This window comes from Bolinopsis microptera, chromosome 10 (assembly GCF_026151205.1).
Source record: "Bolinopsis microptera isolate Bmic1 chromosome 10, MBARI_Bmic_1.0, whole genome shotgun sequence".
NCBI classification, from domain to species: domain Eukaryota; kingdom Metazoa; phylum Ctenophora; class Tentaculata; order Lobata; family Bolinopsidae; genus Bolinopsis; species Bolinopsis microptera.
Window position 1 is genome coordinate 383,343 of NC_087081.1, and position 22,959 is coordinate 406,301.

At 43.5% G+C, this 22,959-nt stretch overlaps 2 protein-coding genes across 2 annotated transcripts in view; both read left to right on the forward strand.

Moving 5' to 3' along the window:
• LOC134821782 (ovochymase-2-like) overlaps positions 1-22,959 on the forward strand; it is a 141,883-nt gene that overhangs the window by 10,562 nt on the left and 108,362 nt on the right. The window lies entirely within an intron of this gene.
• LOC134821779 (uncharacterized) overlaps positions 74-22,959 on the forward strand; it is a 474,787-nt gene continuing 451,901 nt past the window's right edge. Inside the window, exons 1-7 of the mRNA XM_063832545.1 lie at positions 74-276; positions 473-1,004; positions 1,188-1,397; positions 1,551-2,281; positions 2,510-2,716; positions 2,848-3,057; positions 3,315-3,431. Coding sequence (XP_063688615.1) covers positions 87-276; positions 473-1,004; positions 1,188-1,397; positions 1,551-2,281; positions 2,510-2,716; positions 2,848-3,057; positions 3,315-3,431 — 2,197 coding nt within the window. The 5' untranslated portion in view covers positions 74-86. The remainder of the gene's footprint in view (positions 277-472; positions 1,005-1,187; positions 1,398-1,550; positions 2,282-2,509; positions 2,717-2,847; positions 3,058-3,314; positions 3,432-22,959) is intronic.

Sequence of the window (22,959 nt, forward strand, 5' to 3'; positions counted from 1 at the left end):
TTTAAATTTAAGTTATATTTATAATATCTCTGTTGTAAACTAACTGTTGCTTCCAACTAAATCTACTTTGTAATATTTAGAACATAATGTCACTGTGGAAGTTGTTTGAAGGGGCCAGGTACTGTGGAGGTGTGTGTGAACACAGTCTCAAAAGATACAAGAGAATAAGAGATAACAGAGATAAGTTGGTGGAACTGGGTTTTATGACACTAGATGAACCACTGGAATGTTACCGGACTAAAGAATGGGAGGAACATACCTCAGCCTGCTCACAGTGTAAGTTTAATCTTCATCCGTTAAACAAATAATGAACTAACAATTAATGAACCTCTCAACCTCTGAGCTTCTGCTCCAACTTCAAATAGGCTACTGTGATTGATCAAATTATTGCACGATTTTGTGAAATTAGTATTTTGACACGGTAGTGTCAAAACTCATTTCCGTATAAAATAACCATTATCTCACATCGCAGATGAAATATTGCTGAATCAGTATGAAGATGGGTTGATAAAACTTGAGGAGGTTGTTAATATTGATCCCAGAAACCCCGCTGAGAGGTACAGCTCAGACAGTGACAAAGACAGTCCTGTAGTCAATAAGAAGAAGAAATCTCCCAACAAAAAGAAGAAGTCCCAGAAAGGTAAACATAAGAATGGAAGAGTTGAGACTAAAAAGATAAAAATAGAACAACTGGATTGTGTGGAATGTGTAAGACAAGTGAATCAGCCTGAAGAAGCTGAAGCTCCTGAAGTAGAGGAACTAGAGATGTTCCTACACTCAGAACCTGAGTCTGTACCAGCATTACAAGATCTACTTGTCAACAAGAATCTAGCTTCTCACCTCGGAGAAGGTCCTGTAGATGTGTGTAAACTGATTGCAGAAAACCCTGAGTTTACACATGAAATATGTGAGGCTAACATAGACTCTCTTATGTCTGATGAGGAGTTCTATAAAATTACTTGTGAGACTTATCCTGGTGGCTGGGATAAATTCCTGGAGGACATGTTAGTTACATTATATCTTCTTATTTAATTTGATTTAATAGCTTGAATCTTGATCATAATCGTCTTTTAGAACTTTTGCCCGTGTTTCTTTTTGCATAAATATTTGTCAGATTCTCAATGATGTTTTGTTTTTGAACTAAACAATGTTATGATATTATATATTTAATGGGTACTACTTTACAGGGAGAATGAAGAGTCCTCAGATGAGGATATAGATAGAATTGAGCTGCCTCCTGACCTCTATAATGAACTTATGTCAGACAAGAGAAATGATGTACCTGACGATGATGAGGAACAGTATAAGTTTGGTAGAATAAACAAGGATCAGGCAGATACTTGTCTTGATCGAGCACTTGAGTTGTATGATAACTATCACAACATGACGCAGGACGAGTTAGTTTTTAATTTTGATACTTTGTTGTCTTACACATAAAAATTCTATGGCTTCTCGTAACCACTGCATAATATATATTTTGTAATTGTAGTTGATTGCATAGTGCTAGTGCATATTAAATATTACTAACATGTTGATTCTTTATCCCGCAGGTATAACGAGAAAGTGAAGGAGGTGCTCAAAGATATGGATAGAATTACTGTTCTAGATAATGATGGCGACCATACCAAAGCGAGTACTAACAAAAGTATCATACCACAAAGCAAAGAATATATCAGAACAACATCTGAACCGAATGACAACTTACCCTCTTGTAGCAGAACACACAACAATACTGAACGTAGTGACATGGTAACTCCAGATAAAAGAAGCAGCAGTTATCATAAGAGTATAACAGACAATGTGAGAATTGATAACACATCTGGTGTAACAACAGAGTCTAATACCGTATCCAGCTCTGTAACACAAACAAAGAAACTTCCCACCATACTTAGTAACAGAGAAGTGTACGAGAATATTGACAATATTCCCCGTCCTTCTTATTGGTTACCTGAGTCAGAACCTGACTCTGAGAAGAAAGAAGAAGAGATAGATGATTTTGAATATCTAGGAATGTTGGATGATGGTTATCTACTGAGCTTGTTTGACGAAGATAAAGAATCAGAAGAGATATCAAACACTACACAGACACAGATTAGTGTTCCTACAGATACCACTGCTGAGAGTAATAACATTCAGGAAGACTTCTCCAAGACAGAAATTGAAGCAGCTGCAAGAAAAGCTTCTAAAAATAGACGTAGTAATCCTCCTAGAGTTGCTAAAGAGGGGGTTACATACCGTGATGATAACGATAATCTGGAGGAGGTGTTACAGTCTGAATATTGTAAGTTACAATACATAGAGTTTACTTATTGTTTACTATATGGTATTTTTTGTTTGGTACGTAGCAACAACTGAAATTTAAGTTGAAACTATCAGAATTATAATGATCCCTCAGAATTTTACTAAATCTTTGCTTAAATTAAATAGTAATGTTACTGTTTCTTTTACTGTAATAATTTGGTGGATACTTTTATAAATGATATTTATAATAGAATGGTTATGTTTTCAGTTTGCTGGCAGTGTAAAGATTATGTGAGGGGAGAATGTGAACTACATGGTCCTTTACTCCCCTGCTTAGAAGATATCAGCCAACCAGGAACTAAGAAGACTGCAAACTTCCCAGTTCCTAGTTGTATTGAAATCAAAGAATCTACAATTCCCAGGGCTGGAGATGGAGCTTTTGCGTCTCAGTTTATTGAACCAGGAAGTATATTGGGTAGGTCACGTGATTTCCTGGGATCAGCTATTACTTCTTTTTTTGGTGTCCACTTTCCCTTTCTCCAGACAGCAAGTCTATAAATGTTTTGTACCCTAAAGTGGGTTGTTCTGATTTATCTATTTTATCAGGTAACTACAAGGGAAAAGTCGTATCAGAAAAGGAGTACAAGAAGTTAGAGTCTTCAGATAAAGAGAGTGGATATGCGTGGAGAGCTGTTAGTCAGGACGGAGATGTTATCTATCTAGATGGGGCAAGTCACAGGGCTAGCAACTGGTTACGGTTTCTTAACTGTGCTCGGGGTCAATGTGAAGAGAACGTCCTTGTTAGAAATATCCCAGGTAAAATTGGGTGCACATATGCGCCAGTTTTCTACGTTTTTACTTATCTATTTACATGAGTTGTGAATATTTCATACCCAAGTATGTTGGGCAGAATCGTTATAAACCTGCAACTTACCATCCACAGATTAAATAAGCTGTATTTTACTTAGGTGTATTCTGGTGATGAAATAACATTGGTTTAGTTAATGACTATTAGTATAAATAAATATTTGTATCGTTGTGCAATGCCTTTTATCATGGAATAATTATTCTAGGTGGAATACAGTATTATTCGTATAAACCAATTGGGTTGGGAGAGGAATTACTAGTTTTCTACGGAGAGGACTATTTCGAAGAGTTAGGGTATTCGTTGCAGACTGATATTGAAAATGGTGAGAACAATCTCTAACTTTAGTAGTACGATTTATCCCTTAAAATGCAAAATTAATTGAACACGAGACTATCTTTATTATATTGCTGGACAATTCCTCACTTTATTTCAGTAATCTTCCATTAATACAGGTCAACAATATCATTGCACTGCAACTGGTTGTCTTAAGCTGTTTAAGACACAACAAGAACTGGAGATACACACATGTGGGAAGACTCTGAGATTGTCAGGAAAAGAGAAAGTACACAAGTGTGACACGTGTGGGAAGATGTTTACTCAGAGGAGTCACTTAACTGCACACATCAGAACAGTACACGATAAGGTAGCGAGACTCAGCTGTCCTTACTGTAAATATAGGACTGATCACCAACACGCTCTCGCATGTCACATGTTAACACACACGGGGGACAAACAGTACAAGTGTACACAATGTGACTATACTGCTATTATGAAGCAGAATCTTACTACTCACATCTACAATAACCACACTAACAAGACATACAAGTGTCAGTACAAGCAGTGTGGCGTTAAGAAACCTTCTGAACAGGAACTATATAATCATATCAGTACAGAGCACCCACTACAACAATACCGATGTGATGTGTGTCCGATGTCTTTTAACACAGCACAAAATCTTGGATACCACAGGCGAACACATGGTGATCGTGAGCTAGAATCACAACACGAGTGTAAGTACTGTGGAAAACTGTTTTTAGAATCAGGTTATCTGAAGAGACATGCTCTGACACACACTGGAGAGAGACCACACAAGTGTATTGTGTGTGGTAAGGGGTTTAATACGAACAGTCATTTAACTAGTCACAAGAGGATACACACAGGGGAGAAACCCTACTCCTGTTCTTACTGTGATAGGAGGTTTAGTGAAAGTGGTAACAAAAACAAACATGAAATTACTTGCAAGAATAAACCCTGTTGAAGATATTGTTATTGGCAGTTTTGTTTTAGTTTGACGAATTACTTTATACTTATTGAGCTATTTCTTCTTAGTTATTATATAATTCTTGATCGTTTTTTGATTGAGTGATTTTGAAACTAATTGTCTGAAAACTTTGAACAAACATTTAACTGTAAAATAATCGTTTTATTGTCTCTTGACATCAAACTTGACTTCCCTTCCCTCGTTGATTTTGGCTAAGGTCAGGTTGTTTTCACTTGGAATTCTTCCGTCATTTCTCTATTCTCCGTACGCTATAAACGGCCCGTGTCGGCTGTCCTGAATTTATTGTTAGTTTACGTGACGCGCAATGTGATTACGCTGATCAAATAGTAAAATTTGACCAGCAACCTTGACATAAAAGCGCGGCTCAGTAAAATTTCACCTGCGCGTTCTTGATCTTCCTGCTTTTTCAACGCATGAATTTATAGGTTTATACTTTATATTATAACCGATAACCTACCGTGTCGTTACCGGGTCTTAGTACTTACTACTGGACAGATATATTCACGGGTATCACTCTTGAAAGGGAAAGGAATAATAGATTCCGAAATTAACCTGGTATGGTGAGCAAATTTGTATTCATATATACGTGAGTTTAGTATAGAGAAGCGGGCCATCAGACTACGCTGCATCAGGGTAATTCTGAGGGTTGGCACTGGGCAATGACTATTTATAAACTTCTTTTTTTTTAAAGAGAGGCTGGTCCTGGTTGGCCCACGAAAGGATAGTATCTGGATGCTTTGCCTACCTCTGGGGTATGGCAGTCCTGTGGGAGGATGCCGGTGGAATCAAGATGTGTAATCAAGGATGATGGTAAGTGTTGTGGGGTGTGTCTAAGACGAGCGCTTAAATGGTGGTTGAGTGTGGAAGAGAGAGGCGAACTAAGACGGCGTTTGAGTAGTTGTAGGAGCGTGCTAAATCACTCTACAGTCGATCTTTGAGATTGTTCTAAAAGAGCCCCCGACAGTTCAAACCTAATTTAATCGATGTATTTTCGAAGTAGTTAAGGGGTTTTCCAAAACTCCAGGGGCTCGTGAAGTGTCTTACACAACCTCTCCGAGCCCAAGATCCGTAGTGCGTGGTGAAGAGCCACACCCTTCTCGAGGTGCCACTGTTAAGCTTAGTAGCCTGTTCTGGGTGATTCCAGTTAAAACAGGTGAACGGTAACAGAACACTGCGGCTCTAGACCAGTTCAGGTCGAAAAATATAACCGGGACATCTGTCTCGTTAGGACTGCATGCGGTTCATCGGGTGCGAAGGGCCAGCATCCCTTCCACCTCAAATAACAACGATACAGAAACAACAAGGAAAAACCGTGATAGTAGTGATTCTCGGAATGCAAGGAACGGTGTCACGGTGATTCCAGTATGAAGCGGTCTGGGCAAAGCCGCAAGGACCCCAGGACGCAGATGAGAACGAAGAGGTCACCTTATTGCCACAGTGTTATTAGTTCACACATCACCAACGTGAACGCCGAAAAAGGGAGATCATCCCCTTCCAATTTTATAAAAAACAGACTTAACTTGGGGACGTGGAATGTTCTGTCTCTGGAAAGCAGCACATCGAAGCTTTATGAATTGTCACAGAATGTTTCTAAGTACAAGTTGGATGTTCTGGGTCTTACGGAAACACATAGACCAGGTACTGGTGAGGAAATACTGGATAATGGGTCATTGTTCATTTATTCAGGGAGATCGGATGGGCATAGGAGGCAGGGTGTTGGGTTGGTTTTGTCAAAAACCGTCAAGAATTCGCTTATCTCTTACACCCCTATGTCGGAGCGTATCCTAGCAGCTAGACTACATAGTCGGCACATCAATATTTCTGTTGTGGTGGCCTATGCTCCTACGGAGGATGCGCAGGATAGCGTAAAGGACGATTTTTATCAGCAGTTGGGTGGATCATTCGACAGCCTACCCAGTCACGACGTGAAGATTCTTCTTGGTGACTTCAACGCCAAGATTGGTCGCGACAACTCATCTTGGTCTGGGGTAATTGGAGGAGAGTCCTTACATGAGACGTCAAGTGATAACGGACTTCGGCTGTTGGATTTCTGTGCCATGTATCAGTTGACAGTTGGGGGAACATTGTTTCAACACAAGGACATCCATAAAGGCACCTGGAGGTCTCCCAATGGCCGTACTGTCAATCAGATAGATCATGTTTGTATCTCTACCAAGTGGAGTCACTCTCTTCTTGATGTTCGAACTTATAGAGGTGCAGACATAGGCTCTGATCACTACTTGGTCAAGAGTCCTATGAGGATCAAACTGATGGGAATCAAAAAGATACAAGGGTCACATAGAAAAGCACCAGCTATCGAGCTTCTGCGTGACCAATCTAAGGTGCAGGAGTATTGCATCGCACTGCATAACCGATTCAGTGGTCTGCCAGTGGAAGAGAGTCTGGATGGAGAGTGGGAGTTGGTCAAGGAGGGCATCAGGGAGGTTTCTTTGGAGGTTTTGGGTCAACGCCCGCGCCGGAGGAAGAAGCAGCACTTGTCACAAGAGACAAAGGATCTCATCACGGAGCGGAGTAAGGTCAAGCAGAAATGCCCAAGTGATGGATTCAATAGATCTGAGTATTCTCTTGCTAATAAGCGTGTTAAGAAGAGCTGCAAGAAGGACGATGAGAACTGGGCTTTACGGGTTGCAGCCGATCTGGAAACAGCTTCTTCACACGGTCAGCAGAGGGAGGTCTGGCAGATGATCAAGTCCTTGTCAGGCAAGAAAAGTCGGAAGTCAACTGCTGTCAGAGATAAAACCGAGAAGTTGATTTCTGACCCCGCTGCTCAACGAAAAACGATGGGGTGAGCACTTCGCTGAACTACTAAACCCGCAGATAGGAGACGTGGACCTTTCAGACCTAGACAGTCTAGAGGTCGCACCATGTTTTCCGTATCTGAGTGATAGTGATATACCCCCTAGCAGAACAGAGATCTCTGAGGCTTTAAAGAGTCTGAAGAATCACAAGAGCCCTGGAATTGATGAAATTTCCAACGAACAGCTGAAGTATGGGGCTCCTGGTCTTTTAGACAGGCTTGAGAAACTGTTTGCACGTGTATGGGAGACAGAGAATGTGCCAGAGGATTGGGTTAAGGGTATCATTGTTATTGTCCCGAAAAAGGGTGATACATCATACTGCTCGAACAACAGGGGCATTACCCTACGCTCCACGGCATCAAAACTCTATCAGATAATAGTGTTGCGACGGATGAATGCGGGGCTTGAAGAACTGCTCCGAGATAATCAGTGCGGGTTCAGGAAAAACAGGTCTTGCATAGATCAGATTTATTCGCTCCGTACTATTATTCACAACAGCATTGAGTTTAATCTCCCCCTTTACATAAATTTTGTTGACTTTAAAGCTGCATTCGATTCACTTAATCGGGAGTTTATCTGGAAAGCTTTCAGTCATTATGGCTTGCCTTGTAAATACATTCGCATAATGCAAGCATTCTTTTGCGGCACCGTCAGCGCTGTCAGACATAATGGCGAGCTCTCTGAGTGGTTTGACGTTACATCTGGTTCTGGGCAGGGGGATATTCAGGGTCCACCTATTTTTAATGTTTGCATCAACCTGCCTGCGCAGCGGGCTGAGGATAACAAAGTGTTGTCACACGGGGCAGTGCTGCAGACAGCTACCACCAGCTTTGGTCAGGATACAGTCGTCCTGGATACTGACTATGCAGATGATTTGGCTATCATGGACAACACCAAGGACGGTCTCCAGGAGACGACTGATCTTTTATGCAAGTATGCGGCTCAGGCTGGCCTCAGAATCAATGCGAAGAAAACAGAGGTTATGGCCATCGGCAAGAATACATCACAGAGGCCGTATACTGAAGCATCAACGGTGGACATTACAGTAGGAGACACGGCTATCCAGCAAGTCAGCAACTTCACTTACCTTGGGTCGATTATATCAAGTGATGGGACTATTGACCGGGACTTGTCTGCACGGATCCAGAAAGCCTCAGGAGCATTCAATCAGCCGGTTTCACTAATTCACTCGCCCACGGTGGAAAATATTGACCATTTCGCAGATTTTCGCCATGGATTATAGGAAACGCGCGCTATTTTGTTTTCGCATTGGATATAAAGATGACCAATGATATTGCAGTGTTTAAGTCACGTGCGCGTGATATAGCGCGCTGGCGTGTGATTGAGATCAGATACAAACTTTTGTTCCTTCCTCTTTTTCACTGCCTTCTGATAAACCTATCGCCTGCAGTTTGTTGAATATCTCTGTCATCTGTCATTTGCCTTAAAGTGATACCCTTATCGTAAGCTTTTTTATGGTTTCAATGTCATGAGAGCTACATGCATCCAAGAAAAATGTATGATTTTAGTACTTTTCTATGTGGCACTGTTTACTGTTTCGTATTTTGCATTGTCGACCAGGACGAAAACCAATGTAACACCGAGTTGTAAACCTGACTAGAAGTAGAAAACATAATTAAAGAAAGTACCGCAACCTCGCACGTTAATGTTTAATTTTGAACCTTAAAACTATTGAAAAGTTTAGAATCATTGCAGCCATTTCTACTGTCATTATGCGACCAACTCTTTAGTCCCACTAGTCGACTAGTATTATTCAATTTTAATAGTGTGGTGTGCCCTAATTCATGAGGAAGTAGCCAGCTGATATTATGAAGTCGTGTTACGGTTATACTTGAGTGTACCATTAAAGCATGAGTTAAATATTTTGTGAACATACAGTAGCCCTTAACTTGTATTGATAGGTTGTATAATTGATCTGTTCAGTCGTTTATTCTTAGTCACTCATTCTCAGTGTGTCGTGTTTACAAACAAAATCTTGATTGAGTATGTATTTGGGAGTTCGTTGTCCGTCTGTTCAGTTTCGGATATGAATCTGTAGTCTTGTTTCAGACTGGTGAGGATGTTAAACATTTTGTGACTTTATCCACCTCTTCCACTCGATCGGAGTTAAAAGATGTAGGACCTCCCTCCCTCCCTCCCTCCCTCCCTCCCTCCCTCCCTCCCTCCCTCCCTCCCTCCCTCCCTCCCTCCCTCCCTCCCTCCCTCCCTCCCTCCCTCCCTCCCTCCCTCCCTCCCTCCCTCCCTCCCTCCCTCCCTCCCTCCCTCCCTCCCTCCCTCCCTCCCTCCCTCCCTCCCTCCCTCCGTGTTGCTCTTAGTAAGATCAAGACTAATCCTAAGGCGTTTTATACCTTCGCAAAGAGGTTTAAAACCCCTGCTGCATCTGTCGGACCCCTATTGGATAGTGATGACAAGCTCCAGTCTGATCCAGCCACTATGGGTAATATCTTACAGGATCAATATGCGAGTGCTTTCAGTGACCCTAAAAAGGCAAACCTAGCCGAAGTCCGGACGTCCAAGGTCATTGAGCAACCTCATTCTATCACAGACATCGACTTTAATGAGCAAGATATCCTCGACGCCATCAAAGCGATGAATCGTTTCTCAGCAGTCGGACCTGACAAGTTCCCAGTCCTAATCCTCAAGGAATGTGGAATTGTCCTAGCTCCTGTGATAACCAAGCTTTGGAAAGCTTCGCTAAGCTCTGGTGAGATAGCTACAAAATTCAAGAACCAGAGTATTATCCCCCTTTTTAAAAAGGGGAAAAGGTCGATTGCTGCCAACTGTCGACCGGTATCTCTAACATCCAACCTCATAAAGATGTTCGAGAGGGTCGTCCGCGCTAAGCTGGTTGACTACATTGTAGCTCAAGACATCATCAACCACGATCAACACGGCTTTCAAGCTGGAAGAAGCTGTCTTACTCAACTTCTTCACCACGTCCAAGACATCATGGATGACTTAGATGGTGACGAAAATGCTGATATTCTGTATCTTGATTTCAGCAAAGCCTTCGATAAGGTAGATCACGCTATACTATTGAAGAAGCTCCATATGTACGGTATCCAGGGCAACGCCCACCGCTGGCTGGAAAGCTTCCTCAGTGGAAGAACCCAACATGTCGTTGTCGATGGTATTGAATCTCTCGTCATAATGGTGCTAAGTGGGGTACCACAGGGCACTGTGTTAGGCCCACTGCTATTTATTTTGTATATCAACGACCTGTTCCTAGTTGTAAGACATTGCAAAGTAAAAGTGTTTGCTGATGACTCCAAGCTCCACAAAAACATCAGCTCCCCGTCCGACTGCAAATGTCTCCAGGAAGATCTCTATGCAGTAGTGCGATGGGCAGTAGCAAACAACATGGAGCTAAACGAAAGTAAGTTCCAACTTCTCCAGCATGGTAAGAACCATGAGCTAAAGAAACCCTACATTTTACCATCTGGTTAGGAGGTGCACGATAAAAATAAACTTGCTCGGATTTTAAAAATTTTTGTACCACTGTTTTCTAGAGATTGTGAGAATTTCCACAATACCAAATTTGTCATACCTTTTTGGAAAGATCAGTGAGTTTCGCCTAGGTGCCATATTTGATGGTGCGCGGCTTTTGGAGCAAAAGTAGCTGTAAAAGTCGCGTAATTTGACCAAATTCGTCCAAATTTGACCATTTTTGTCGTATTATTCGGATTTATCTTCAGTTCCTTAAATGAGATCATTCTGGAAATTGGCGACGACCTTCCAATAGGGCTTTCACAACTGTCCGAAAAATTTGGTGGATATTGGAGTTGATATAGTGATCAAAATGGGGCAAAATACGCTACTTTTAGCTGTAACATAATGTCTGATGCTTGGATATGCTTTAAATTTTTCGGACACTTTCCTTGTAAGTCTTTAAGTAAGCTTACCAATTTTTGTTGCAATTGGAGGTCGGGAAGGATACTCAATATCTATTTGTTTGAAGAAAATTGTGCTGGCCGAAATTAGCGCTAAAAAACCATCCTACAGTCGGCACGCGCGGCTCACTGTCGATGGCGCACTACCTAATCTGGTGCATCGATATCTTCTGATGATGTCGTGAAAGATCTCGGTGTGTATGTTGACAGTGATCTCTCCTGGCGTCAACACATCACAAGAAAGTCTTCTGAGGCAGCGAGCAAAGCTGGATGGGTACTGAGAACTTTCTCTACCAGAGACAAAGACACGATGATGATGCTCTTCAAGACATACGTCCGCTCTATTACCGAGTATTGTTGTGCTCTCTGGTCGCCTCACCTGCAGTGTGACATAATCATGATTGAGTCGATCCAACGCTCATTCACTGCGAAAATAGCAGGATACAAGCATCTTAATTCTTAGCTACTGGGAGCGCCTGAAGCAGCTTGATCTCTACTCCCTACAGCGCCGCCGCGAGAGGTACATGATCATCCTTGTCTGGAAAATTTACTACGGTGAGATTCCCAACAGTGTAAACATTTCTTTCCAACATTCTCAAAGAAGAGGAGTTACATGTCTTCGTCCTCTTGGCGGATCAAAATACAAAAGCATCAACACCATGAGGTTCCATTCTTTCCCTTCAGTGGCCTCTGCTTTGTATAACGTTGTGCCTCACGACATCAAGTCTATCCCAACCTTGCCAAAATTCAAGGCAGCACTTGATCGCTTTCTCCATACCGTCCCCGACACCCCTCCTACCCCTGGATATACAGGGGCAAATGGCAATTCAATCTTGGAATGGGCTGTGAGCAAGACATGATAATATAACGGAGACACCGGTGGTGGAGACGCAAGATGTCTTGGCCTGGGCGTGCTAGCCCGAAACGAACCCAAGGTACCCAAGGTAGGTTCCCTCCCTCCCTCCCTCCCTCCCTCCCTCCCTCCCTCCCTCCCTCCCTCCCTCCCTCCCTCCCTCCTTCCCTCCCTCCTTCCCTCCCTCCCTCCCTCCCGCCCTCCCTCCCTCCCTCCCTCCCTCCCTCCCTCCCTCCCTCCCTCCCTCCCTCCCTCCCTCCCTCCCTCCCTCCCTCCCTCCCTCCCTCCCTCCCTCCCTCCCTCCCTCCCTCCCTCCCTCCCTCCCTCCCTCCCTCCCTCCCTCCCTCCCTCCCTCCCTCCCTCCCTCCCTCCCTCCCTCCCTCCCTCCCTCCCTCCCTCCCTCCCTCCCTCCCTCCCTCCCTCCCTCCCTCCCTCCCTCCCTCCTTCCCTCCATCCCTCTGGTTCCATGATCGGGACGCAACCTTACTTGAATGGTATTTGGAGATATATGATCTCTAGGATAATCTTGGTTTAAGCTTTTTGATGTGTAATTATATATAGATTCGGGTGTAGGAACCAAGGCTCCTATTTGTTCTTTTAGAGCTCCACATTTGGAAATTATGAATTTGAGTGTACTCAGTGTTATAATAGTTGTTTGGCGTCAGCTAGACTGGCATAAGTGGTCCGCACCCGACTAACAGCCAGCCCTCTGATTGGGCAGCGTGACTGCTATTCGATAGCTTATTGGCCAGATTGCGTGTCACGTGGTACCCTACAGAACAGACGCGTGTGTTCAAGTTAATTTGCAGTAGAAATTCAACTGGGATGTTCGGTTTATTCTTCTTTGGTACTCCCTGTTGGCATTCTTGATCAGCGCTAATCTCGAGGGTACCAATTACCACCATTATATATTTCTGCTTTCCACTATTTGGCTTTGACTGAGAGGATTCAGAATGACATCAAGACCTAAAAACCTTAGGTTCTTAACTCGACTCAGGATTGTTGATTTTCTGGTCAATTTCCTGGCTTTTCAACTGGTTGCTGGGGTAATTTCATTGGATCCTCCTGTCCGGGACTCCGGACAGAAATAATGACAGGTTTGTTACTATGTATTACTGATATAAGAGTCAATTTTGTTTTGAGCCTATACCGTGATCTTCATTACATCTGCTATAGTGATACCCAGTGTTATAATAGGTAGTATATAAGCTTACTGATTGTTCTACTATAGTAACTAGTAACTAGTAACTAGTAACTAGTAACTAGTAACTAGTAACTAATAACTAGTAACAGTAGTAACTAATAACTAGTAACCAATGACTTTTTAGTTTAATTGGAATCAGTTACTGGTTAATTTTTCTACGAATCTATTCTTGGACTTAAGTTAAACTATTAATAAAGTGATTCAGCGGCACATGAAGATTGAAGAAGGTTCGAGAAGAGCGTACTAAGAAGTTCCTGGAACGTTGCCAGAAGTCCCCCCATGGTACTGAGTTTTCCCACCCGGAGTCTTCCCTGTAATAATGTCATGTTGCAGGTTTGTTACAATCGATCGTAACTTATATAATAATATTCTATTAACTTATGTTAAACTTAATATCATAACTTAAGGGAGGGGGGGTCCAACTACATTTTTGTACATGGCCACCAGATTTTTGCCAAATGTACATGTACAAAAATGTACAAAAATGTACAAAATATGTTTTTTCCTGTTTGGAAATTCCCTGGATAGATTTACTTGCTGTGGCTATTTTACAATGACAGGTACATCACATGGGAATGTATTTGATTACTTTAACACCTCAAAAAAATTGAGAAATTTACAGAATCGATCTCCAAAACCTCTCAGAAGTGATATAATTCAACCAGAACCCCTACTATGCTATATATTGTGTTCGTTTTTGTCCGTTCGGTACCCTATATTTTCAAGACGGACAAAAAGTAGAACGGACAAAAAGAGACAAAAAATGTTATGGAAATAACATTTAGATGCTTCTCCTCCTTCTCCTCCTCCTCTTCCTAAGTCTTCCTCCTCCTTCTCATCAATCCTCCTTCTCCTCCTAAGTCTTCCTCCTCCTGAGTCCTCCTCCTCCTAAGTTTTCCTCCTCCTTCTCACCAGTCCTCCTTCTCCTCCTCTTGAGTATTCTGAGTCCTCCTGAGTCCTCATCCTCCTCATCCCCAGTCCTCCTTCTCATCCTCCTCCTCCTTCTCCTCTTCCTTTTCCTCCTCATCAGTCCTCCTCAGTCCTCTTCATAGTCGTCCTCGGGCAAGTTGATCGTTTAGCTCCGGACAGTCTATGCACGGTCCATGCAACAACAAAAGAACACTCCATGCACGGTCCCTGCACAATGAACACTTGATGCACACTCCCTGCAGGGTCAGTCCCTGCACACTCCCTGCACGGTCTATGCACGGTCTATGCACGGTCTATGCACGGTCCCTGCACAGTAACATATGAACACCGGCTACTAGCCAGCTAGTAGCCACTTTTGTAATAACAGCTCCTCAACTTCACATCGTCCTCGTTCTCGTCCTAAGTCCTCCTCCTCCCCCTCCTCAGTCCTCCTCCTCCTCCTTCTCCTCCTCCTCAGTCATCCTCCTGCTCCTCCTGCTCCTCCTGCTCCTCCTCCTCCTCCTCCTCAGTCCTCCTCCTCCTCCTCAGTCCTCCCTCAGACCTCCTCCTCATCAGTCCTTCCCCAGACCTCCTCCTCCTCCTTCTCCTTCTTATCAGTCCTCCTCCTCAGTCCTCCTCATAGTCGTCCTCCTCCTCGTCCCCGCTCTCGTCCTCCTCCTCAGTCCTCCTCGTCCTTAGTCCTCATCCTTTTATTCCTCCTCCTCCTCAGTCCTCCTCAGTCCTTCTCCTCCTCAGTCATCCCCCAGTCTTCCTCCCTCTCCTCAGTCCTCGTTCTCAGTCCTCCTCATAGTCGTCCTCGTTTTCCTCCTCAGTCGTTCTCGTCCTTAGTCCTACTCCTCCTCCTCCTCCTCCTCCTGAGTCCTCCTCCTGATTCCTCCTCCTCCTCCTTCTCCTCTTCAGTCCTCCTCCTCATCAGTCCTCCCCCAGCCCTCCTCCTCAGTCCTCCCCAAGTCCTCCTCCTCAGTCTCCTCCCTTCCTCCATCTCCTCCACAGTCTTCCCCCTCCTCAGTCCTCCTCCTCCTCCTCCTCCTCCTACACCTCCTCCTCCTCCTTCTCCTCTTCAGTCCTCCTCCTCATCAGTCCTCCCCCAGCCCTCCTCCTCAGTCCTCCCCAAGTCCTCCTCCTCAGTCTCCTCCCTTCCTCCATCTCCTCCACAGTCTTCCCCCTCCTCAGTCCTCCTCCTCCTCCTCCTCAGTCATCCTCCTCCTCCTCCTGCACCTCCTCCTCCTCCTCCTCCTCAGTCCTCTTCCTCCTCATAGTCGTCCTCGCTCTCGTCCTCCTCCTCAGTCCTCCTCGTCCTTAGTCCTCATCCTTTTACTCCTCCTCCTCAGTCCTCCTCAGTCCTTCTCCTCCTCAGTCATCCCCCAGTCCTCCTCCCTCTCCTCAGTCCTCCTCATAGTCGTCCTCCTCGTCCTCGTCCTCGTCTTCCTCCTCAGTCCTCCTCGTCCTCAGTCCTCCTCGTCCTCATCGTCCTCAGTCCTCCTCGTCCTCAGTCCTCCTCGTCATCAGTCTTTCTCGTCCTTAGTCCTCCTCAGTCCTTAGTCCTCCTCAGTCCTCCTCGTCCTCAGTCCTCGTCCTCCTCTTCAGTCCTCCTCCTCATCAGTCCTCCCCCAGTCCTCCTCATCCTCCTCCTCCCCAGTCCTACTCCTCATCCTCCTCCTCATTCTCCTCTTCTTTCTCCTCCACACCAGTCCTCCTCCTCAGTCATCTTCATATTCGTCCTCGTTCTCGTCCTTAGTCCACCTCCTCCTCCTCCTCAGTCCTTCTCCTCAGTCATCCTCCTCCTTCTCCTCCTCAGTCCTCCTCCTCTTCTTCAGTCCTCCTCCTCATCAGTCCTCCCCCAGTCATCCTCCTTCTCCTCCTCCTTCCTCAGTCCTCATCTTCCTCCTCAGTCATCCCCAGTCCTCCTCAGTCTCTTCCCCCTCCTCCTTCTCCTCAGTCTCTTCCCCCTCCTCCTTCTCCTTCTCAGTCCTCCTCCTCCTCAGTCCTTCCCCAGTCCTCCTCCTCCTCCTCCTTCTCCTTCTTATCAGTCCTCCTCCTCAGTCCTCCTCATAGTCGTCCTTCTCCTCCTCGCTCTCGTCCTCCTCCTCCTCGTTCTCGTCCTCCTCCTCGTCCTCGCTCTCGTCCTCCTCCTCAGTCCTCAGTCCTCCTCAGTCCTTTTCCTCCTCAGTCATCCCCCAGTCCTCCTCGTCCTCCTCAGTCCTCGTCCTCAGTCCTCCTCATCAGTCCTCGTCCTTAGTCTTTATCCTCTTACTCCTCCTCCTCCTCAATCCTCCTCCTCTTCAGTCCTCCTCGTCAGTCCTCCCTCAGTCCTCCTCCTCCTCCTCCTCCTCAGTCCTCTTCCTCCTCCTTCCTCAGTCTTCCTCCTCAGTCCTCCCCCAGTCCTCCTCCTCAGTCTCCTCCCCCCTCCTACTCCTCCTCAGTCCTCCTCCTCCTCAATCCTCCTCCTCCTCAGTCATCCTCCTCCTCAGCCCTCTTCAGTCCTTCTCCTCCACATCATTCCTCCCCCTCAGTCCTCCCCCTCAGTCCTCTTCATAATCGTCGTCCTCGTCTTCCTCCTCAGTCCTTAGTCATCCTCCTCAGTCCTCCTCGTCCTTAGTCATCCTCGTCCTCAGTCTTCCTCCTTCTCCTCAATCTTCCTCCGCCTCCTCCTCCTCCTGAGTCCTCCTCCTCGTCCTTTTTTCCTCATCATCAGTCCTCCTCCTCCTTCTCATTAGTTTACACAATTTATTGTTACTAAAATGTTTTTGAACGCATTTGATTCTGTAACATGTTGACATGTTACTGTTACTGACGCAAAATGTGCTCAAGAATTTTTGTGTCTAACAGAATTTTACTCTCCAGTACTATGGAAAAGTTGTTACACGTTATTTAATAAATAAAGTGATTTTCATCCCTTTTAATGTTATTAAAAATTGTGTAGACTATTCTTTGTATCTAACTGAGGATTGAAAGTTTGAGGACCATGGTCATTAACCGTGCTACCTATTTCTGCAGATAGCCTGTTACAAACTGTGGAGACAATTTAAATCAAAAGTTACTAAAGCGTTCGCTATTTTTTACAATTGTAATTTTACCAACTGCAACCGTACCTCTTTCAATTGTGGAAAAAGGGTGTGATTTCGGAAAATGCCCCACTCGTGAAAAAGTGTACCCGAGTCAATTGTGTTATTTAGGGTCATATAAGGCGGATTAGATTGAGAAACTTAGCGCCAGTCCCAAGGTGAGCAGGACTTTTGCCTGGTCCAGGATTAAGTACCTATGTTTACAATCATTGTTGATAAAATGATATATTGTATAAATGTACCTGTTAACATTCAGATGAACTATTATTTTGTACAGTGCAGTGTTTTACTGAATTTATTGTGTTTTGGTTCACACACATGCCACACACACAGTACTCACACACTAGCATTGTTACCATTTTAAACACGTTTTGGAAATTTTTCAATCCGTTTCCAGGGATTTCCGATTTTTTGTACATTTATGTACATGGCCATCAGATTTTTGCCAAATGTACATGTACAAAAATGTACAAAAATGTAGTTGGACCCCCCCACTTAAAAAAATTATTGTTCCGGACGGTAGTGATATTGCGGGGTGTAACAAGTTTACAGTTATAACCTCATTTTATTAATAATTGTTTGGTGTAATAATTGTTTTGTTAAACTGATGATTGTTTGTGTATTTCTCAAACTAACATATTGGTCAGGCATGTACGGAGACCTCCCTGCTAGCTCAAGCTCCTACAAGGACCTAATCCTTCTGATAGAGAAACTGATAGAACTCCTCAGTCCTCAAGTCTTCCACTGGTAAAGACTGCAATTTGTACGAGCTGGAGCTCTTGTTTCACCCCAGGGTGGAAAGGTGGTACGCTAGTCCAGACCATGGAACATCAACGTCCTGCTGTTATTCAGAGCACTGATGTGGCTGGATGGAAACCAACCTCTAAAATTAGACTTGTTCTTCCCGGTACGTGGTGTTTGTGGGAAGAGTGCCGTTAATAAAAATTAATCTTCTTTTCCTGTAGCTTATATATCCTAATATTGAACCCGTCTCTGATCCTCTGATCTAATACTGCAGTAATTATAGTGAGTAAGATAGAAGTAGTTAATAAACCTCTCCAAAAACGGTCGACAGGTCGTGGCTAAGTAATGAACGAACGAGAGCTCATTTTTGTCACGTGACAGCACTACTATAAAATATCCCTTATTAAGTTATTATACATTCCCTACTCTGTGATCACCCTCCCCCCTCAGATATTCTAGAAGAGGAAGGAGAGAAGGAGGAACCACACAAAGGAATGTAGAACGTGTCAGGAGGAGACCTCATCACCCAAATGTACACCGCCTCCGGGCAACTACTGGACCTCACCTACCGGTCTGGCCGGCTCTATCATACCTCACCTACCGGGCTAATACACGGGTCTTCATAGTGATATGACTGTGATTTCGAATAAACTGATATTTACTGACATTTTTGGTCAGGTTCATGGTTAGGACATTGGACAGTTGTTATTTTTTACTTAGTTTGGTAATGTTATAATATTCTTGATGTCAACTGTTTTATAGCGTAAATATTCTGTTATTCTAACAGCACCGTCATAAAAGTGTTTTAATCCTTCGAACATATGTAGCTGATAAAATAACATGTTGTAAAATTATTGAAATGTGATGTGCTCTGGTATCCGTATATAATATATCGACTATATATGGTAGAATCTACAAAATTAGAATCTAGATAGATAAGAATCTGGTAGAATGTAGAATGTGGATCTATTTAACAGTTGGAGCTGAGGCACGTTTAAGAGTCAAATCGATTTCAATTTCAATTGCCCTTTCAGAAATCTCACCGTTGATAAACAGAGCTACAAATCTAAACAATTGTGAGATTTATCCTTGGCCGTGTGACAACTTGAAATAGTGGTATCTGTTCGCGATGCAAAACTGAAAACAATTCGATATTGTTTTATTATACTGCTTATATTTTACCCTTGACCAACAAGATCTATAAAACCTTAAATGAATTAAAACTTGCAGGAATAATTTTATTGCATATTATTGATAATTCGTGAATTTATGCAACCTACAGTACCTAAAATTCAATTAGCTAATTACCGGCCATGCGTTGCATAAACCATATTATGGCCCATTCGGCCATTTCGGTCACAAATCGGAGCTTAAATTGAGTTTATTGCACGCGCGGTGGACAAATTGTGTGAAAACAACTGTGCTGTCACAAATAATGCGCGTTATAGAGGTGACCAATGAAATCACGGCATTAAAAACACGTGATAGCGCGCTGGCGAGTGAATTAGTAAAATCGGACGAGCAATGTTCAAGTGTTGGAGCGGGCAAGAATAAACCCGGTTATAACCTACATCAGTGCCAACCGTCTTCGCTGGTTTGGACATGTTTCTAGAATGCCGGACACCAGGCTACCAAAGTATCTATTTGATTGGACACCTGCTCACGGCCGAAGATCACGTGGGCGGCCAAGAAAGAATTGGCGAACCTGTGTCCTAGAAGACTCAGTAACATTCACAGGAGATCCAGACATTGTATTTGATAAGGTCCGAGAGTTGGCTGGAAACCGAAAGCACTGGAGAGAGATGATACGACATAAGCGGCAATTCCTTGGTGCAGGCCACTCGAATGATTGAGGAGACCTTATCAAGTATCAAATAAGTAAGTATTTTCGAACGCTGATTCCGAATCACCCCCCATGACATAAGGTTACAATGCTCCCCTGACGAGATATTGGCGAAAAACTGTCTCGATCACGTGATATGACCGTATAAGGAAGTTAGTCTAATTTCTCGTTAGGGTTAGGGTTTCAGCATATGCTTTTGTTAAGGATTGGGTTAGGGTTAGGGTTAGGGTTGGGATCAGATTAAAGGGTTATGGTTTCGAATAGTCGTTCAGGACCAGCTAGAGAACGGGTTGAAAAAGTCACGTGACAGTCGAGTGTAGAGTGATTAATCATCATCCGTAGTTGTAGGTTTACATGCAACCTACCAGGACGCGTTCGCATAGCCATGTGTATACACTATACGCGTAGTGCGGTCGCGCGCTACTGCAAGCGAGAGGGTTCTGGTTAGAGCAACAGGACGCGCGCCGAGTTGGATAAAATATATGGAACAGATATTTTACGAGTATTACCCGTTAATTGAGTAGTTGGAGGACTTCGCCGCTTCGACGCGCCGCGCGAACTAGCATTCTTGCTTCGCATCGTTGCTCTGCATTGTTGCTCTGCTTCGCAGAGCAACGATCTCGACGGATTGACATCGTCAATCAAATTGAGTAGTCGCTATGTTACACCGGTCTGGTCCAACTCCTTTGGCATTGTATCACGTTGCGACCCCCCACGGTCGTTTCACTATGGTGACGATACAGGGTAAGCCGCGCACATCGTGCGCGGCGGGTCATACAACGTATGACAACTTTGGCACCATTAAGCGTTTAATGTGGTTTGCAAAGTTGACGATTGTGGAGATGTGTTGGTTGTCGAATATGTCATTGACAGATAGGTAGTTGGTTGACGATATCAACCCATCGAGATCGTTGCTTTGCGACGATCGACGTGCGAAGCAAGAATGCTTGTTTGCGCGGCGCGTCGAAGCGGCGAAGTCCTCCAAGATAGGTAGTATAGTCCCGGAAATATTGACCTCTTATTTGGGCAATAGCCGGGCACTGTCCGAGAAAGTGTGAGACAGTCTCCTCTTCGTCGCTGCATTGAGGACAAGCACTCATGTGTCTGATTTGCGAATATGAATGGTGTGTAGGTGTGTACTCGTTTAGTAGGTAGGAATTTTGATCATAAATTGCAGATGCCAAATGACTCAAATAGCTTTTTAAAGTGCTGAGAAAGGACTAATCTTTCATATTTAAAAAATAACTTTTTTTTTTCTTTTCTTTAAGGTAACCAAATTCATAAACTAATCGCTGCCGATGAACACATCGTTTTTAGACGTACCAGTACAATACAGTAAAATTCTATTAACTTGGCGATTGAACGGCCAATTCATAGTCAACTTTGTTAATATTTTTCTTTTGGCTCCCAACGTTTGGATTACGATTTTTATGTTAAGGAGTTTACCAAACCTCTTTTTGCAAAACATGAATTACTGTAGAGAACCTGTATAGACTTTTTTTTTATTGAAATCTTTCAAATCAGTCAATTACATACAAGTTTACACAATGAATTAGTTAAATATAATATTGTCCTCTAAGCATGGATTGTCAAAGTTGAAATTGTCTCGGACAAAATGTATGTAACCAAAGGACCTGAGGGTCACCAAAACACAGATATTGAGTGCAAATGCAGCTCCTGCACAAGCATGGGCCCTTATAAAATTGTAATAAGTTACTTTAAACAAAATCACACACCCATTCAATCAATTCATAAAATATTGTGCTGTGAGATGAAATTGAGAAATATGTGAATGCAGACAGCAAGAATAGATAATCTTGAATAAACTATTTTACGGATTTGTTTCTATTGAATAGTCAAGTTCAGAGTCCGAATCCACCGGGATAATTTTCCCCCACATGTAAGTGGAAAGTTTACTTTTAAAATCAGTGATACTCTCTATCTCACGGATATCTAGAGGAATGTGATTCCACTTAGTGTGGGTCCTATAGAAGAAATTCTTGGCAAAAGCGTTGGAGCTTGCTCGAGGTGAGATAGAGCTTACAAAACATAGAGAGTCCATGTGACTATTTCTGAGCCTTGAGTGGCCTTGAAATGGTTGCAAATATGAGGGTAAAGTGACAGGTATATGTTGCTTCACAATTTTAAAGAAGAAGATGAGATCCAAGAAGTCAAAGCGGTCTTCAATCGGCATAATCTTCAGCTGTCTGCATTTTTGAATGTATGTGGATGGTGGATAACTCATATACTCCTCGTGAAGAATCCACTTAATAGCACGCTTTTGGAGGCCCTCCAGCTTGCTTATCTGGGATTTTGTGACTGGTCTCCATATAACCGAGCAATGCTCAAATAGGCTCCTCACTAAAGTGAGATACAGTACTCTACGACGATTTACGTCTTGGACAAAATAACAATTTCTTCTCGCCATGCCTAATTTTTGGTTTGCCTTAGAAAGGACTTTGGAGCACTGATCTTTCCAATCGAGATTTGATGTCACAATTACACCCAGATCCTTTTCATGATCAACATAGTCAAATGTGATTCTTCCCATGGAGTATACAAAGTTAAAGAGTGGTAGGACACTAAGGAGGGAAACTGTTTCGGATATCCTTCCTGCGACGGTGAGGACCTTACATTTGTCGGGATGAAATCTCATTTTATTAGAAAGTGACCAGTCATGGAGATAATCAATGTCCTTCTGCAGTCGCAGGATATCAGACTCCGAAACAATCTTACGCCAAATTTTAGTATCATCGGCATACAGTGACAGTTGTGTGCCTGGTGAAATCCCCACTGATATATCATCAATGAACATAATGAACAGCAATGGTCCCAAAATTGACCCTTGAGGTACACCAGACTGGGCGTTTCTCATAGAAGAAAACTTGCCACTTATCAAGACCTGTTGTTGCCTGTCTCTTAGATAATCAGTGATGAATTTCAGTAGCCTCCCATCAATACCAAATTTGCTCTTTAGCTTAAATAATATAAGATCATGGTTAACCGAGTCAAATGCTTTGGCAAAATCAAAGTAGACTACATCTGTTCTCATATTTTCATTCAGTGAGAGCGCTAGGCTGTCGCACAGTCCTACAAGATTAGTTGCACAAGATCTCTCAGCTCGGAAACCATGCTGTTTGTCATTGATCATGCCATTAGTAAGTGCCAATAACTCATCTCTTATTATGCGTTCAAGAAC